This window comes from Arachis ipaensis, chromosome B4 (genome assembly GCF_059453495.1).
Source record: "Arachis ipaensis isolate K30076 ecotype BB chromosome B4, ASM5945349v1, whole genome shotgun sequence".
Lineage (NCBI taxonomy): Eukaryota > Viridiplantae > Streptophyta > Magnoliopsida > Fabales > Fabaceae > Arachis > Arachis ipaensis.
This window is the reverse complement of record NC_142439.1, coordinates 146,542,118-146,562,384: the sequence shown is the minus strand read 5'-3', so window position 1 is coordinate 146,562,384 and position 20,267 is coordinate 146,542,118. Positions and strand designations below refer to the sequence as shown.

At 28.7% G+C, this 20,267-nt stretch overlaps 2 protein-coding genes across 2 annotated transcripts; one reads left to right on the top strand and one right to left on the bottom strand.

The window, feature by feature from the left end:
• Window positions 1-3,247: 3,247 nt before the first annotated feature.
• LOC110271380 (putative disease resistance RPP13-like protein 3) lies at window positions 3,248-7,283 on the top strand. The gene is made up of 2 exons (XM_021122215.2): window positions 3,248-3,865; window positions 4,290-7,283. The coding sequence occupies exons 1-2, from the start codon at window positions 3,375-3,377 to the stop codon at window positions 7,198-7,200; spliced, it is 3,402 nt and encodes a 1,133-aa protein (XP_020977874.1). The 5' UTR covers window positions 3,248-3,374; the 3' UTR covers window positions 7,201-7,283.
• A 2,398-nt stretch (window positions 7,284-9,681) lies between these two features.
• On the bottom strand, window positions 9,682-12,306 carry LOC107635603 (isoflavone 7-O-methyltransferase-like). Its single transcript, XM_088485141.1, has 3 exons — window positions 11,800-12,306; window positions 10,646-10,959; window positions 9,682-10,165 (listed from the first exon to the last, which is right to left on the bottom strand). The coding sequence occupies exons 1-3, from the start codon at window positions 12,272-12,274 to the stop codon at window positions 9,857-9,859; spliced, it is 1,098 nt and encodes a 365-aa protein (XP_088341267.1). The 5' UTR covers window positions 12,275-12,306; the 3' UTR covers window positions 9,682-9,856.
• Between the last annotated feature and the right edge of the window lie 7,961 nt (window positions 12,307-20,267).

Genomic DNA, 20,267 nt, shown 5'->3' with positions numbered 1-20,267 from the left:
GTCCCCAAGACACACTTGTGACTGTAGATGCACAACAGTGAGGATCAGAAATCATCTTTCCCATGTATCCCATTTCGGACTTGGCAGAGAGTTGGGAAGAAGAGAAGATAGTAGTATGCATGTAATAGGAAATGGTTTACCTTTAACCTTTACCTAAGCTTGATTTGGTTTGACCATGTTAATTTGACATCAATCTTTCTTGCCTAACCTTCTCTTTCTTTCTTTTTCTGTGAACAACTTATGGAAGAAGCTCTCTCTTACTTCTCTGCTATCTGACCAAGAGAAAAAAGTGTACGTTGCTTTTTCTTGGTGAAAGCACAAGGGAGTGTGATGAATCCATATTTGATGATATATTTTGGCTATAATTGGATGGATTTCATCACATAAACACACACTTATTCACCAAAATAGCATACATTTGTATTTGATCCCTAAATTGAACTTAAATGTGAAAACATGTTCTTTTGTGCTTATTTTGACTAATTCTATTCTATTTACCTTCCATTCGATACCTTGATGTTATTTGTGAGTGATTTCAGATGAATAAGGTAGAAATGGAAGAGGAGCATGCAATTGGGAGAAAGCATGACGAAAACAAAGGAGGAGAGCTTAGCCATGCGTGCGTGTGCACAACAACCTGTGCGTACGCACAAGAACCCAAGCAGAGCGAATCCAGAGCATCGCGAAGTGTGCGTGTACACAACCCTCTGTGCGTACGCACAAGTGCATATTCGGCGAAGTGTGCGGACGCACACATCTGTGCGTCTGCACAGGTACCAGTGCGTGCCTTCATTAAAAATACACGTGCACTCGCGTTTTGGGGCTCTTTTTGGTCCATTTCTAAAGGCTTGAGGCTGAGATCAAAGGCTATATGAAGGGGGAATGAAGGCATACGAAGGCATTAGGATTTAGATTTTATTTTTCATAGTTTTACATAGTAGGAGTAGGAGTAGGAGTAGTGTAGATTAGGAATTTCTCTCTTAGATTTAATTAGGGTTTGTAGCATTTTATACTTCAAGTTTATTTTTTTATTATAGCAATTGCATTGTAAGTATTCCTTTAATTTCTCTTTTAATTACTACACTTGTTCTACACATACTTCTATTTGACTTTCCTTTGTCAATATATGCTTGGTTTTGCAATTTTGAGTTCTTGTTCATGAATTTGATGTTTGATGCTTATTTTATGTTTATTGAGTTACTTTTATTGATTGTGATCATTTATGGTTCATAGCTTTCATGATTTTCCCAATTTTGCCATATTTTATGTTTATGCCCTCTATGTATTCGATGAAATGCCAATTTTGATTATGGAGTAGATTTTCACCCCTTGACTTGGGGAAATGAGTTTATGGATTACTAGAGCTATAATGTCCAATATTTAGTGGTAATTCTTGGGGAGTTAGTTGATTCTTGTTTCCATTAAAGCTAGCCTTTTATCAACTAGTTGGTAAGTTGGTTAGGACTTATAGATTAAGGTCAATTATGCTTGTTTGACTTACTCCTCGTTATTAGGGGTTAACTAAGCGAGATTAACTCATGATAATTACTATAGTCGTGGTTATGGCAAGGAAGGGCTTCCATAATTCATCCCAAGTCAAGATTTCATTTATATTTTGAACCATTTTTCAATCATTTTATAGTTTTACTTGTTTATATTACATGTATAGTTCTTTTGTTCTTTCATTACTTTATTAGTTGAAACTTGCCTTGTTCTTTTATCTCTTTATTTCTTTATTGCTTGCTTATCATTGAAAACCCTTTGCTTTCCACAACAAAAATTGTGTGCACTCTTTGGCATTAGTTCCTAGGGAGAACGACCCAGGACTTAAAACTCCCGGTTATTTTGTGTTGATTGTGACATCTTTAGGATTATAATTTGATTGATGATCAATAGTTGGGTTTGGACTATACTTGCAACGTCAATCATATTTTTCGTGCGAAAATCTAAACCCATGCTTTTGGTCACTTATCAGAGTGTTTGAATGAGAGAGGTAATCGGGTTTGGATCGGGTTTGATTTGCTAGGCCCATCTGACTCCTTGCTTTGTTTTTCTTTGGGCTTTCATTGCTTTGTAGCCCACCAGCTTTGTTTTTGATTTTATTCAGTTTGAGCTGCTTTGGTGTATTAATTTTAGCCTGCATCACTAAATCAAAACAATCAAAACCAATTGGGTAATTAACCCAATAATTTAATGTTTGTCATCATCAATTATATTAGTTAATTTCTTAACTCAACATCTTTCAACCTGTTACGAGACAAAAGTGAAAATATCTCCTGAAGTTTATTGAAAAAGTAAAAGTAATACTCTCCGAAAAAAGAAGTTAAGATTCAACCCCCTTCTTTTAACCACTTATTACCATCATACTAAATGAATCTTTTGTAGAATTTGTTTTTTTATTTTACAAATTAACCTTTAAATTTAATATTAATTTATCTATTATCTAATATTCTAATGCATTCTTAAATAATATAATATTTTAAATCAAGTATATAATATAATTAAGAGAAAGTCTAGGAGATAATATTTTTATTAAAATTTGGTCAGCACTTAACCAATAAAAGAAAAGTGAGTAATCCTATATTATTGGATGAAATCTCATGCCATTAAAAATATAAATAATAATTAATTGATAACTACAAATCACAAAATTTACTGGCTCTTGACACTCTTCATTAATTAATTTAATTTTCTTTGATATCATGCAGAGATGTTAATAGAGAATGAATCCTCTCAATTTTTTTTAACAATTGAGAGAATAAAATGTGATCTCCCACCATTAATTTTATAAGTGAGATAAAAAATAAATATAAAAAAATAATAAAAAATTAGAGATCGTACTTTACACTTTTATTTTTTTTTAACAATTGAGAGGATGTTCCATAGCAAATGTGGTTTAATAAAATTAGAGTGTAATAAAAGCAAATAAAATATGTATTCTAATACCGTCCAAGTCAATCCACCAGATAAGCAACTTCTTCCTAGGAAATAAATAACGCACCAAACAGCAACCGAGAAAGCATTTATGGAAGCTAGCAATACTATTTTAAAATCATTTATTCGACCACGACGAAGAAATTCAATTTATTTGTCGATTCAAAAGCTGTAAATGAGATAATGACAATGATGTAAGTTCAACTTGCAATTAAAATAAAAAATAATGATATATAATTAATTTTTTATTTAAGTTTACTTATTAAAAATTTGGTTTCTTGTATTTTTCAAAATAAAATATATAGAATCAGAAGATACAAAGAAGCTTGGCTCGGCTTGTTTGTAGTGACTTCACATAATGTCCATTTCTGTGTCTATTTTGTTGACTCTTGAATCTTGATCGTCGTTGCAATTGAAACCTTCCAAATACCACTGTTACCATGGCAAGTTCATCATCAGATCAAGGTCCAACACCATTATCATATTTCAAGTATGATGTTTTTCTCAACTTTAGAGGTTTCACAAGGTTCGATTTCACCGACACGCTCTATCATGCTTTGATCAAAGCAAGAATCGAGACCTTCAGGGATAGCGAGGGGCTCAGAATAGGGGAGGAGCTGCACGGTTCTCTTGTGGAAGCAATTGAAAGATCAAGGATGTCAGTTCTTGTACTCTGTGATATGTATCCAACTTCCAGGTGGCCCCTTGATGAACTCGTCAAGATCATGGAGTGTTCGGAGAACGGAAAAACGCGACCAGTGTTACCAATCTATTTCCATGTGCAAAGATCAGATGTGCAGTATGAGAAGAATAGTTATAGAACAGCCATGATTGATCAAGAAAAAGGAAGATACAAGCACAGGGTGGAAGCATGGAGGTCTGCCTTGTCTGCAGTTGGCAGCATATATGGACAAAACATCAGTCGACTTACGTGAGTAGTTACTTTATTTTAAAATTTTAAACAGGTTTCCTCCAAAATCTAGCCAAATAATAAACGTCAATCATGTATAATCAACCATCATGTAAAAATATATTGACTCTAGATATGATATATAACTTCATTAATTTTCCTAAGAGTCTGATTAGGAGGACTTTTTGTAAAATTAAGTATTTTGATTCTTAAGAGACTAATTTTGACAAACTCGAGAGTTTATCCAAGTTTTTAATGTATGTAGGATATAGCATTAACTTTCATCCTATACATGGTATGTTCATCTAGATAAAGAATTGGACATATGCGGATATATTTTAGTATGTTTTGATCTTCTTTGCTTCATTTTTCTATATGTAAGTAGTTTTTCTATAAAAGAAGACAAATTAGAATGCAAAAAAATGTGTATGTATGTTGTTTGCAGTCCATGGGGTACGGCTATTGAGAAGATTGTTGAAGAGGTCACAAAAAGACTTCCCCCCTTGCCTCTGCATATTGATCGTCCACTTGGATGTGATTCTGAACTTAAACTGGTGGAATTACTTTTAGAGATTGGTTCTCATGCTCCTTGTTTGATGCTGGGAATTCATGGAGATGGTGATGAAATAAGCAAATTTGTTGCGGAGTTGTATAACAAGATTAGGCCTCACTTTGTAATTGCAAGTTTTCTTTCTAATATCAGTGAGAAAACAAATGAAAGTGGTGGTGGCCTAGAACATCTACAAGAAACTCTTCTTTCTGAGATGGGAGAGGTGGTCAAGACTAAGATCGGAAGCACATTCAAAGGATCCTCTGAAATAAAACGAAGACTGGGCCAGAAAAGAGTTCTTCTAGTTTTGGATGATGTTGACAGTATACAACAACTGAATTCACTAGCGGGAGGAACTGATTGGTTTGGTCCCGGTAGTAGGATCATCATAACAACAAGATATGAAGATGTGCTAGATGATCATGTGTCAAATAATGGTGTTGAGGTTAAGAGATATTACTTCACCGAAGGAAGTAGTTCTACTATGAAGGAAAACAATATAGTGGGATTGGAGAAAGATTTTGAAGTTGTGATTAATCAACTCAAGGAAGCAAACTCTCCTGGTAATGTTGTTTCCATTGTTGGCATGGGTGGGTTAGGAAAGACTACTCTTGCTCGAAAGATTTTCGATAGCAATGAGGTGAAGAAGCTATTCTCTTGCCGAGCATGGGCAACTGTTTCCAAAGATTTCAGAGGAAAGGAAGTTTTTAGAAGCCTTCTTAACTTAACATCCAAATCTAAACATAAAGATTCAAGTAGTGAAGAGGAGCTAAAGGAGAAGGTGAGGAAATATTTGAATGGAAAAAAGTACTTGGTAGTCCTTGATGATGTTTGGGACACTAATAACGCATGGGGTGCTCTAAAGGGTTGTTTCCCTAAAAACAACAATGGAAGCATGATACTACTAACTACCCGCGACGATCGGGTGGCCAACGTTTCAGAGTCAAAGAAGCCTCATCACAGGCTTTCCTTTTTGGATAAAAAAGAAAGTTGGAAACTGTTTTGCAATGAGGTATTCTGCAGCAAAAAGTGTCCTCGGGATCTAGAACCTATTGGTAGATCAATTGCCCAAAGTTGCAATGGTTTTCCATTGGCTATCAAAACCATAGCGGGGATTGTAGCGAAGAGGGAGAGATCAGAAGATGCATGGGAAGAAATCAAGAACCTGCTCCCTTACTGGTCTGTTGCTGAAGACAAGGAAGGTAAGAAGATGATGGAGATATTGAAGCTTAGCTACGATGATCTGTCTGAGAAAATGAAGCCATGCTTCCTATATCTTGGGGTGTTTCCTGAAGATATAGAGATTCGGGTGAGAGATTTAATCGAAGTATGGATAGCAGAAAGGTTGATAGAGCCAATCCAGAGTGGAAGATCAAAAGTAGCAGCAGAACCTGAAGATATTGGTGAGCAATACTTGAAGGAACTAGTGGATCGTAACTTGGTACAAGTGGCCAGTAGGAGGAGTGACGGGAAAGGCGTCAAAACTTGTAAGATCCACGATCTCATTCGGGAATTGTGTATTTCAGTGAGTAACAGCCCTGATAACGGTAACAATAATGCTCGTAGGTTGTCCTTTCCAAGGGATATAGGATCCTATGCATGTTCAGTAACATGTGATCAATCATGCACTTATTCCTTGTTCATTTATGGAGATGTCAAGGGGTGGTCACATCATATTCCAGAAGACTGTCGAGTTAATGTGCTATATTTTGAAGGATGGATTGATGATCTAAGTCAACTAACTAATGAAAAGAATGTTGAGAATTTGAAGGAGTTGAAAAGTGTCAAGTTCTTGAAAATAGATATTTTTTACCCAAATGAGCTAAGTAAGCTTCAGAGCATACAAACATTACATATAACGGACGATGAAACTCCCAAGGACCTAAATATTGGGGGGTTAAAGCAACTGAGACATTTTCGAAGAGAATGTGAAGTGTGTTTATTAGTAGATAAAGATGGGGTAAAAAACAAAATGCAGAATCTCCAAACCCTACTTTATGTGCATGTTGATTCACGACTAGGGTTCTTACTCCACAATGGCTACTTTCCCAACTTAAGAACACTCGGGTTATCTGTAACTGAAGAAGGAAGACATTCAGCAGAAAAAACTTTTAGTAGTTTACACTGCCTAAGCAATCTACAGAAACTGAAATTGGAGCTCCCGATCTCTGAATCATTTCCAATTCCAGTTGATAAAATTGCATTTCCGTCAAATCTTAGGAAGCTTACCATCTCATATTTTGATGGTTTGAAGTCCGAAGACATGAATGCATTGGGACGAATTCCCGGCCTTAAGATTTTAAAATTCAATGATGTTCGTTGTATCGAAAAAATTCTTAATTGTGGTACTGATAGGAGCTTTCTGCAGCTTCAAGTGTTTATCATGATATCTGTGCGTGTCAAATGTCTTACCTTAGAAGATGGTGCGATGCCTTGCCTTCGACGTGCGGTCTTCCATGGCTGCCCTGGCTTGGAGTTGAAGTACCTTCCTCAACAAATGCGTTCCTTGGGTTGTAACTTGCATTTTACGCCACATGATGATAATGATGATGATGATGATGATGCTGATAGTGATTTTGATGATGATGATGACGACGACGATGATGAAGATGAAGATGATGATATCTTCAAGATGATGACGATGATGATGATCATGATGACGATGATGCTGATGATGATTGATTTCTCTGATATATTGGATGTCAATGTTCCCGTTAGTTCTTATAGTTTTATCAAATTTTCAATTATGTTTTTATACTTTTTTTTTTTTTTATCTTTTTTAATTAGGTTCTTACACTGTTTTTAATTTTATAATTATGTTATTTTTTTGTTAAAAACATTAAAATTAACATACCAAAATCTAATAAAGATAAATAAATTGACGATTGATTTCTTTTATATGAACTATACAAAAATGTACTGTTGACTAAAAATCTCATGATACTGTGGTCGTTCATTAATCAAACACACCAACTTAAAAATACAAAATACACTACTAAGGAAAAAACTTTTTTTTCGAATTCTATGTCTAAAATTTAGACAAACTTTCATTTTAAATCTCTAGTTTCCGATTTTTTTTCCCTGCTTCATCTAATTCTAATTTTTTTCAATGCTGTGCTTGTGCTTTCGTAGTACTCTCATCACTCTCATGTAACTTAATGAAGATGTTCATCGTTCCTAATGGATTTGGTTTTATTTTAGATTCCAAATTAGAACATTCTGTTGTACGCCATTTAAATGATATGTGATCCTCTGCATTTTTCTGATGACTTCTCCTGAATTCCCTGATATTTGAGGTTAGCTTATCAATTAGCGTGGATCTCCATGTCCACTATAAAAATTATACCACAAAAAAAATATTTTATTCTATGTAAAATAATTTAAAAAATGGCTTAAAAAATTTTAGAAGTACTCCTAACATTTTTTAAGCCATTTTTTTTAAATTGTTTTGCATAGGATAAAATATTTTTTGTAGTATAATTTAAAAAAAAAATTATTAAAAAAATTTATTAAAAAATATTCATAAGCTATTAAAAATAGGCAGAAAAGTATTGTATGAAATTCGAATTGATAGCTCATTAATATTTTAAAGAAGTCTCGTAATTAAATATTTTGTTAGCTTTTTTTTAACGTATGAAATAAAATATATATATTTTTAATTTTTAAATTATTAATTTTTTAATAAATTTTTTAATAAATTTTTTTAATAAATTATTAATTTTTTAATAGCATAATTCGAATTATACCATAAATTACTGTGTGTAATTCGAACCAAGCTAGTTCGAATTAGTGTGTGCATGTGGTTGTGTATAATTCGAACCAAACTGGTTCGAATTATGTAGAAATGGAGTTCGAATCAAGCTGGTTCGAACTACATATAAACGTACATTGGTAGATTCATGAAGCAGTTTTCGTTTTGGCTTATTCACGTAAATTATTTTCTTCCTATGGTTATTTCTGTTTTTTTGCCCTTTTCTTCATTCCTATCTCCAAGCTCGGTAATTTGTGTACTATCTTAATTTCTTGACCCATCAAATTTATATTTTTAAATTTATCATTTACTTAAAAAATTAAGAATCAATTATTGTAAATATCATGTAAACTAAACTTAATATAGACAAGTTACGAGAATTTGCACTAGCTTTCTTATTTATATCTTTCTTCGGTTTCAATTATAAAAATGATTTTGTATATTTATTTTATTTTATATATTGAATCAAACTTTGTGCAACCGACAATAATGGGCCTTTCATTATATTTCAGTATTGTGAACGTGTTAATTGAAAAATAAATAAATAAATTTAAAAATAACGTGGCAAAAAATGTTGAGAACTTTTAACCATGCACATCTTTGTTCTTCTTTGCAGGAGAGGATTATCTAAAATATTTCCTAAAACACTTTCAATCAGTTCATGTACTTGGGAAAATAGAGATATTTCAATTTAGATCACCATCTTGTGATTTTTCCAGTGAAAACATTTCACCTAAAATTTTAGATTATACAGAAGAAGAGTTTTCAAAACGTCAAATGTTTAAAGTGAAATTCAATCTAATTAGATAATTGTATTAAAAAAATATTAAGCATTCAATATATTAAAGAAATAAAAGATCTATGAAACAATTCATCATTAAATTAAATATTTTCCATTCCAATACATATGGTTGCATGCGTTTGTTTATAGCACGCGAACACTGAGATTGGAATATTGAAACACAAAATTATATTTGACAGATATAATACAGAAGACATTATATTTAGAGATATTAAATTAGTGTTTTTTGTATTCATCTTGACAGAAAAAACAGAAAGATACTAACAAAAAATATAACTGATTTTTTATTTTTTTATTATTCTTATTAATTTTTTTATTGTTATATTTTTTTCTCAAATTTTTTTAATGAAAAAAACAAAAATAAATTATATTTTTATTTATCACCAAACAAAATATAAAAATACTAATTTTTGTATCTATTCTTTATGTTTTATTTTTAGTATCTTATCTTGTTCTCATAATCAAACGCAGTCTATATTATTACAACCGCGCTACATACAAAATAACTAGGGAGATAAGAGAAAAATATTATTTTGTGCATGAGATGAAAATTATACTATTATAATAAAAATGGATCATAAGATTACATGTTCAGAGATAAACCTCAATAAAAGACATACATCGATGAAATTTTGTAATCTTGACAATTTGCCTCTATAAAAAGTTTCATAATTTTTTATAGAATTTATATTCTAAGTAACACACAATAAACTTCAAATGAAGTTGTTGCATAACATACACTTTGGCTTTATTTGATACATAGAACCTAAAATCATTCAAGACACACATTGCATTGGCTTTCACCATTATTTAGTAGATATACATATTATATATAAAACTATTCATCAAGACATTACAACTTTATTTATTTCATTTAACCATTATTAAATGTGTCACAACATTTAGTGTTTAAATATATATCTCAATAAGAGACATATGTCCGGTTAAAGGTGAAATTTTGTAGTCTTGACAATCTGTTTTCATGAAGAGTTTCTTCCATTCTTTTTTGGTTCTTTCTTTTCCATTATAATATGCTGTTACCACTAAATCCAATTGAAGCTTTGCTTGAGTAATTTCAGGTTGATCCTTTTTTTCATCATCTATCACAATATCTATAATAATTATTTTTCCTCTTTTATTATTACTTGAAGAAACAACATCTTTGCATTTTTTCAATATCTTGATGCAATTATCATCATCCCAATCATGCAAAATCCACTGAAAACAAAAAGAAAACAATTAAAAAAAAATCATATATAACTTTTTTTAAAATAATAATAATAATATTTAGAGTAAAATATATTTTTTGTTCTTGAAGTTTGGCAAAAATTTTAAAAATATCCCTAAGTTTTATTTTGTTTCAATTTTATTCCAAAAAATTTTTATTTACATCAAATATACCCTCGATGGATAAATTTTTTAAAAATTTAAGATCAATCTAACAATAATGCATGAAAATTATGTTTGATTTGCATGTGTTAAAGGTTGTTCTTATAAAATTGTTACTGAATTGGTCTTAAATTTTTTGAAAAATTAGCCGTTAAGAGTATATTTGGTGCAAATCGAAAATTTTTGAGACAAAATAAAATTTATAAGTATTTTTAAAATTTTTGTCAAACTTTAGAGATAAAAAATATACTTTACCCTAATTTTTATCACCATGCATGTATTTTTAGATTTGATGAAACATATATATACCTTAAGTAGAACTGCATCAGCTTTAGGGATAGATTGAAACATGTCCCCACCAACATAACTCAAATTGTTGGTTCCTTTAAGATTTTTCACAACCTGTGGAAGATCAAAAACTATGCATTTCAAATGTGAAAATTTCTCAGAGATATACTTGGCTACCATTCCAGCTCCTCCAGCAACATCTACAATTGATTCCAATCCTTCAAAGACAGCACCATGATCTCTCAATGCCAAGTTTATGATTTGAGAGTCACTAGCAGTTGCATCATTGTAGTATTTCATATGTGTAGGGTTTTTGTTAAGAAAGTCCCAAATATCTGTCAGGAAAATATAGAAAACAAGAAAACAAGTATTTAAATATTATTATATTTTCTCTAGAGAGATAATGTTCTACCTATCTATATATGAAATGAATATGTTCCATCTGATTTTAGATAAGTGTTAGATTATAGTTAGTCAAGGACTTAAATTTTAAAAAATAATTAGAAACATGTTGGTTTTATGCAAATTAACTTGACTGTATAAATTAAAATTATATTTATTTAAAAGTTTGATTTTAATAAACAAACTAAAATTTTTGCGTAAATAATTGTTTTTTTTTATTGCTTTTTTTGTTATAGTTAAGCTTGATAGATGAAAGAAGCAGAAAACACAGGCTCCAAAGAAAAAAATTATAAACAAGAGATCACAAAACAAACAATGGAAAAGACATAATTAACCACTACACTTTAACAAAACAAAGTTGGTCTTATATACAATAAGTGAAAATTATCTTATTTAATTTAATATCTATAATTATATGTATATTATGTTTAATATTAGTATCAAGGGTGTAACTAAGTTAATTTACCTAACTAGTTAGTTATAACAGATTTTTAATCCTAGTTAACTCTTATTAACCACTCTAGTTAGATTAATTAAATGACATTATTAATAAGTCAATTATTTCAGTAGTAATTAAGTAAATAATAATTAAAATATTAAATAATATAATTTTAAACTGTTTTGAGTTGATTTTATATTATTTTTTAAATATTTTTGTATTAAAATTTTTTTTTTTAGTAAAACTCAATTACTAAAAGGAAAAGAGTATACTACTACATTAAAAATAAACACTAATTTAAATCCGAACAAAACATTGTAAAATACATACATACCTGTACCCAATGCCATGGCAAATGGTGTTTGATTCCCCTCATCATGAACCCACTTCCCAAGTTGTTGGAATGAACTTGAGATAGTTGGGTCAAGAACAAGGTCAACCATTGGAGCTAAACAATGATCACTACCTCTAACAAGGAGCTTTGAGACATAAGTAAGAGCATATGCTTCCTTTTCTTCTTGATTTTCTTGGATAATTCTTACAATGTCAAAGAATCCAATGTGTGCAAGATAACGCATTAAACGGTGCACACCACTAACCTTAGCTAATGGAACTTGTAACTTGGAAACCAACTCATGAAGAGTCATAGGTTGACCATGGTTCTGGATTATGTTTGGTATTCTTTGATCCACACACCACTTAAGGCAAAGAGAATCTAAGAATGCAAACATGTGTTTGTACAAGTGAATTTGGCCTTCAAAGATCTCATTTGATGCTTTGAGACCATTGTTAATTATGTGTGAAGCCATGATCTTTAATTTTTTTTATGATTGCAAGTGAAACTAATTGTGTGTTTGTGATGATTAATTACTAGCATTTGAATCACCTTATATAGAGTTTGGCTTAGCTTCTTAGTTACTATTCAGTCAAATTATTTTCCTCTCTACAGTAAACAATTAATAAGAGAATAACGTAAAATGAAAAACTCATTTTTAACATTTGAAAACACGTGGGCGTCTAAGTTTATATGATGTGGATTAAAACACAATCTATAGTAAATTTGGGAAATGAAAAAACTATTGAAAACATGCTTGCTTTATTTAGAAATATTCTAGAATGAGTGAATAATAGTAAATTGATAATCGAGGTGGGCCAATTAACCTTTTTTCATATTTCTCACAATCAAATTATTGGGAAATGAAAAAACTATTGAAAACATGCTTGCTTTATTTATTTATTTATTTCATTCAACTGTTTACCGTTTTTGCATGTAATAATTAAGAGGGGGTGAATAGTCTACGAGATAAGAGAGAGATAGGAATGACAATACTATCCGAATTCGCGGGTACTCACCTCACCCCTACTTGTTCGGGGCGGGTAATTATCCGTCCCGCATTGGGGCGGGTTTTTAGTGAAGTGGGTTCTTAGGAGGGGTCAGGTTTAGGTAATACCCGCCCCGCTCTATATATAATATGTATAATATATGTAAAATAATTAATAAATGATTAATAATATTGTATTATATTTAAATTTTTACTTTAATTTATGTTATGTATGTGATGATAGTTATATAAAATTTGAAATTTAATTTTATTTATTGGATTTTAATAATTATAGGGGTGGATAGAGGTGGAGCGGGTACCGCAGGAGCAGGTTAGAGTTTAACGTTTTACTACTCGTGGGTAAAAGCGGAGCTAGTTCTATATAGGTTGTTATATGGCAGGGCAGGGTCGGGTAGAGCAAAAATCTGCCCCTACCCGCCCGTTGCCACCCCTAGAGAAAGAGAGAGATAGATATTCTACCATTCAGAATATTTTTCTTTCATTAAGACTATATGGCAGACTGCATATACAATTTTTTTTCAAACACTTGGGTAGAAATTAGATTTACGTATGGATCACACAATACAAGATTGATGGTAATTGAGATTTGATGTTTAAATTTTAAGATCAAAATATTAATACCGTTGTTCAAAAAAATTAAAGAAGTGGCTTATATTATGTACATTCAACATATACGCAAATTCACCTAAATCCACCATCTATAATTCTATATATATTCTAAATTCTGCCGTATCTCTAGAGTTCGATTCTTAATAATTCTAAAAAATTTGTAATATAAGATAAATAAAAAAATATACAAAAATTATACAAATTTAAAATAAAATATATAAAAAGACATGTTAAAATATTTGTTGAATATAAAAATAAAGAATAAAACTTTACATTCAAACAAAATACTTAATCAATAAGTTTAACCAAGTTGTTATAATTACTTTTCAAATTACACGCCTTTTCCTTATCCTTCTCTTTTTCCTTCTCCTCATCCTTTTTTAAATTTACGCACACGGGTTCATGTTGCATCTTCTTCTGCTTCTTTTCCTTTTTTGTTATCTTTCTCTTTCTCTTTCGTTATCATCTTCACCACTAATACCAACATTTTGCTAACATCATTATTGGTTCTGATTTTCTCTTATACCATTATTAAGTAATTTTGGTTCATTATTTAGTTTATTTTGGTTCATTTGTGTATTAATTGAGATTCACTTGATACTGCTGATACGTATTGACTAATTTTAATATTTCTTAAGTAATTTCGATTCATTTTTTAGTTTAATTGTGGTTCATTTTGATCAAGAAATAAATTCGATGTGTTTTTATTAATGATCGAGTTTTTTTGACTGTTTGTTCAAATCTAAACTAACTTTGATTCATTTGTGTGTTAATTGAGGTTCACTTGATGATGCTGTTTATAAGTACTGACCAAATTTTTTAGTAAAGAAGAATAAAATTATTTACTATCACTTTATTTAATTGCATTAAATTCCATGCTCCATTCTATTCAATTAGTTCAGTTTTAAACAAATAGTCAAAAAGATTCATTCATCAATAAAAACACATTGAATTTACTTCTGGATCCAAATAAACCTCAAATAAACTAAGAAATGAACCAAAATTATATTACTTAAGAAATAAAAAATTTTGTCTACTTATATTAACAGCAGCATTAAGTGAACATCAATTAATTTACAAATGAACCGAAATTAGTTCAATTTTGCACAAGCAGTCAAAAAGACTCAATTATCAACAAAAATACATTCAATTCATTTCTAAATCCAAATGAACCTGAATTAAACTAAGAAATGAACCGAAATTACTTAAAAAATAAAAATTTGGTCAATACTTATTAGCAGTATCAGGTGAACCTCAATTAACACACAAATGAATCGAAATTACTTCAATTTTGAACAACCAGTCAAAAAGACTCAATAATCAATAAAAACACATACAATTTATTTTTGGATCCAAATGAACCTCAATTAAACTAAGAAATGAACCAAAATTACTTAAGAAATAAAAAATTTGGTCAATACTTATCAGCAGCATTAAATGAACCTTAATTAATTCACAAATAAACTGAAATTAGTTCATTTTTAAATAAGTAGTCCAAAAGACTCGATCATCAACAAAAATACATCGAATTCATTTCTGGATCCAAATGAACTTCAATTAAAAAGAGGGAAAAAAAACTCAACAACAATAAAAGAATGACGATTGAGAGAAAATACGCGAAGAAGAAGAAGGAATGTGAAGAAGAAGAAGAAGAAGAAGGAAGAAGGCGAAGAAGAAAAAGGAAGAAAGCGAAAAAAAGAACACGAAGACGAAGAAAGATATGTTTACGTTATTGAAGCGCGCGTGTATACGCTGGTGTAATAAAATTGGTTTTTATTGAGTTTGGGACAAGTTAGTTGGACTTATTTACCGAAAAAACTTGAATTTGTAGCTAGACTGAAAAACAAAATAATTCAAGATAAAAGACACATCAAATTTAGATTATTTTTGGTGTTTAAAACAATTCTTTCAAATGATATATAAAGTAAATACTAAAATTCGTTTTCAATAAATTTTAGATTGAATGTTTTTATTTCTAACAAATTTTTTTTCAAAAATTTTTTATAACTACTCTAATTTCTCATATTAGTTTTTCTGTTATTTTTAATAAACTTTTTAATATATATATTAAACAAATAAATTTTTAATAAATTTATCATAAAATAATTAAATTTTAAAAATGTTATTATAAAATAAATTTATTCTTGTTCAAAATAACAGAAAAACCAATTCATCTAACGAAAATAATTTTAAAAAATTTTAAGAATAATAAAAATGTATTAAAGATAGAAAAAAATATTGAATTTAAAGAAACTTGTCACTATTCCTGATTGACAAAATTGAAACTTGTCACTAATAAATAATAATTAGATCCACATGATGACGTGTTGTATTTGTCTCCATTCCTCATTCAGATGCATTGCACAAAACATTGATGGTGATTGTTATGATACCTAAAATATAAATTTTAGGGCTTAATTATTAAAAATATAAAAATTAATAAATTTTAAATATTTAAAATTTATTGTAAAAAATAAATTAAACATCAAATAAAAGACTCTCCAATATTGAAACTTGTCGTTGGCAAACAAAAACATGGGAAAATCAATGGAAAATATGACGCGCGTATTATGGATTTAGAAACTCATATCATAAATTAATATATCCAGTGCAAAGGCTGAAAATTTCTTAAAGTTTTTCTTTTGGTAATAATAAAAGAACTTTCTAAAAAATAAAATTAAGTAAACATGAAAATTATAATTTAGTTTATTAAAAAATACATATTGTATATGATTTTTTTATTATAGAAAAATATTTTTTATTTTTCATTAATAAATACTATACATCATTTAAAATAGAAAGAATTTCAAATATTTTAAAATTATCAGTATTCTAATAATTTTAACTATTAGTTTTAATATATATATATATATATATATATAAAATTGAAATTAACTATTTAAATCACTAAAACACAATAACATTTTAAATTTTTTATAGCATATTCCATATAGTAACAAATTTTCTAGTTACAAACACGATATAAAGGTGAATAAGTACACCATGCATTATATTGTTTTCATTCAATGAACACACCATTCATTTGGATATTTTATGTTGACTACCTTAATAAGGCAGAAGTTACTTATAATTAGGTCCAATTTGGATAAATAACTTAAATAAATTTTTTAAAAAAAAATTTAAAGTATAAAAATTTTTATTAATAGTAGCTTATAAATAAATTATTTTGTATTTAAATTTTTAGTTATAGAAGTAGTTATTTTAAAGTTGTAGCGTTTCAATAAATAATTCAAAAAATACAATTTTTTTCACAAAAAAGGATATTAAAACAACGATGATAACAAATATTTTTCAATATTGAATGTTGATTTTCTATAACCTAATCACTAAGATTACAATTATTTAGACAATTAATTCTTTATTTGCTCTCTTATTAGTTCTATTTTTTAGGTAGAAACTCTACTTCATCTTCACCCATAACAGTGTTCTTATATGTGTTAAATAGTAATAAAATTTTAATTTACAATAATCTTGATGGTAATGTCAAAAAAATTATTCTGTAGTTAGTATTTGCTGTTTTATTGTATATGATATGGTAGATAAAAATAAAAAATAAATGTAAAATGTGTGTCAATATATATATATATATATATATATATATATTATTGCTGTTTTTTTATTTTTTTTACTTCTATTAGAATTCCCTCCAATTTTATTGGGGTCAAGAACTTGTTATAACTAACTATAAAAATAAAATCACATGAAAAAAATAAAATTAAAACTGAGATTTTATATCACACATAATGTTAAATACAAATTTAATAATAAAAATAGAGTGGTAAAATGATAAAAAAAAAAAACTAGAAGAAATATATGCAATAGGTGATTTAGATGGAATATTGTTTTAAAATGATGGTGGATGGTCAATATTTTCAGCAGATAAATCATTATGTGAAAATGACGATGAAAGGCCAATGCTTCTAGCAGATGGAACCTTAGGTGAAAATGGTAGTGGGCCAGTATTTCTAGTATTTTTTTACAGAACCAACAATGAAAGTGATTTTTTTTGTTTTGAGGTCTTTTTTTTTACGAAAATGATAGAATGACTTATCGAGAAGGAGAAGTCATATATTTCTACTTTTTCAAAAAACTACAAATTAACTTTTCAAGAAGTTAAAAGTTCTTTTTAAAATAATATCAAATACACTTACCGTGACTTTTTATAATTTAAAATTCAGAAAAATAGCTTCTGCTACTTCTCAAACAGACTCTTAATTGTCAGATTTTAATGATTGGTTAACGACTGAAAATTAATAGTTAAATAGTATTTCACTAAATTATTTGAAAAAAAATATAAAAATTGATCTTTAATAAACTTTTAGTATTAGATGAATTATTCTCTTAAAAAAGAAAAATTAATAAATTATCTAGTATTTTGTTTTCTAAACAATGTTAGAAATATTAGGTTTTATTAAAATTGAAAGATAAATTTGATACTTTTCAAACAATGACAAATTAATATTTAAACTTTGTTTCAATAATCAAATATTGATACTTGACCTTTTTAAAGGAAGAAGCTAACAAACTAAGGTAAATGGTTAGTGACCGCTAAAGTACATACATAAGTCCTTAAACTCAAAGGGGATTAATGATATTTATTAATATAGTGAGATAAAAAATATTGTTGCTACAAGGATATATGTAGAATTATAGTAAATTTAGCTCCCTAAGGTAGGTTTGTTTTGAGGTACTGAGACAGAGACTGAGAGACTGAGACTCAGTATCGTGTTTGTTAGTTCAGAGACTGGTACTAAAATTTCTGTCTCTTTCTCTAAAATTTCAGTATTTCAGTACCTCCAAAAAGTAGGGACACAGGGACTGAAATTTTTAGAGATGGAGACTGAAACTTTAATAACATTTTATACCTAAAATACTTTTATTTCAATTAATTAATTCCAATTTTACCCTTTGTGCAAATTAAATTAGAATTTTATTCTTGTTTCAATTCCTGTCTCCCATTTTGCACCAAACAGAATACTGAAATTTATTTCAATTCATGTCTCTTAGTCTCTATCTCTCAGTCTCAGTCTTTCCGTCTCTATCTCTCCACCAAATGCTACCTAAGCAAGCACACAGAGAGAGACAAATACATAGCATTTAGGGCAAAACCACAAAGGTAAAGCACTATCCTAACACATGGTCCAGAATATATCAACCCCCAACAAGGCAGAATATAAACCTCTTCAAACATTATCAACTACTGATTAAGTTACATACATCTATCTAAGAGTTCAGAGCCTCTATTTTCTTTTTTAAAGAAATTGTTTGGTATATATTAAACTGTATGAAATTTTAAGAGATAAGAACTAATTAAATTGTTTTATTTATTTTATTAAAGACAATTATATCTAACATTTAAAAACTAAAGATTAAAAAATATAAAAATTAATAAATTTTAAATAATTAAATAAAAATTAATTACTAAATAAAAAACAACATAAAATTCACTTGAAACTTGTCATTAGCAAGCAGAAACATGGAAAACTAATGTAGAATATGACGCGGGATATGGATTTATTGACTCGATCATAATGCTACAATGCAAAGGCTGAAAATTTCTTAAAGTTTTTCTTTTGGTAATAATAAAAGAATTTTTTTTGTGAAAAATAAAATTAAATAAACATGAAAATTATAATTTAATTTATTAAAAAAATACATATTGTATGGGATTTTTTTATTATATAAAAAAATAATTTGTCTGTAATAAAGATTAAATCTGTTTGTAAATCTGTATGTATTAATCAATTTTCTAGTTGTGTTCTTTTGTTTCGAAAGCAGGATATCATGCTTTGTTTGAAGTTTTTTGTGAAAATGACTATCTTGTTGGGACACCTAATGAACTCAAGTCTGCTCTTTCAGAATCTTTCTCGGCTTGAAAATTGACTGTTATCAATGTTATTGTTAATCTTATATACTAGTTCAGAGTGTGGGAGGCTGCAACACAAGAACTGATTTCTATATTATTTGTATTGCACTGAAAACTACGTTTTCTATAGTTTTCGTTTTTAGATTTCAAATTTCAATAATACAAATTACATAATCTTGTGATTTTCTATGGTGTACCATGATATGATAAAGACACAAACTATATTCCATAAATTCACACAAATATAAAATGTTACATAATCATGATGAATACTTGAATAATGGAAACTGAATTTTACATATACTGATTACTACTATTTCTGTTTCATTTTATCCCTTCTTTTTTGTTGTATGTTCTTAAGATAAGATATTTTGAAAGTAAAAAAAAAAAGGTATTTTTGGTACAATTTGTATATAAATAAGCAAAAGAATGATAGTGACAAAATAAAAAGGACTATAGAAATATCTTTCATGTCGTAAAATCATTAAATAGGGATTATAGGAGTATCTTTCATTGAATATTTATAGTTTCACCAAATTTTCAATTAAGTCCTATTTTTTTTTCTTTTCAATTGGGTCTCTAAGGGTATATAATATTTTACAATTCACTAACATTTTTTTAACGTTCAACGTTAATAGGGATTTAATTGGAAAAAAAAATTAACGTATAGGGACCCAATTAAAAAGAAAAAAAGTATAAAGACCTAATTAAAAATTCGATAAAACTATAGAGACATGCATAGTAATTAAACCTAAAAAAAATTACAAATTGATCTTTAATAATATTTGTAGTATTAGATAGATAGATCATTCTATTAAAAAAGAACATTAATAGATTATCTAATATTTTCTTTTCTAAATAATGTTGGTAATAATATTAGGTTTTATTAAAAATGTAAGATAATTAGTTTTTTAAGATGTTTTTTAAACAATTGAAATTAATATTTAAACTTTGTTTCAATAA

Excerpts from the sequence above, each read along its gene's own strand:
- LOC110271380 (XM_021122215.2), top strand. The coding sequence starts at position 3,375 with ATGGCAAGTTCATCATCAGATCAAGGTCCAACACCATTATCATATTTC. Across the intron at positions 3,866-4,289 it reads CAAAACATCAGTCGACTTAC|TCCATGGGGTACGGCTATTG; the intron begins GTGAGTAGTTAC and ends TGTTGTTTGCAG.
- LOC107635603 (XM_088485141.1), bottom strand. The coding sequence starts at position 12,274 with ATGGCTTCACACATAATTAACAATGGTCTCAAAGCATCAAATGAGATC. Across the intron at positions 10,960-11,799 it reads TGCCATGGCATTGGGTACAG|ATATTTGGGACTTTCTTAAC; the intron begins GTATGTATGTAT and ends TTTTCCTGACAG. Across the intron at positions 10,166-10,645 it reads CTGATGCAGTTCTACTTAAG|TGGATTTTGCATGATTGGGA; the intron begins GTATATATATGT and ends TTTTGTTTTCAG.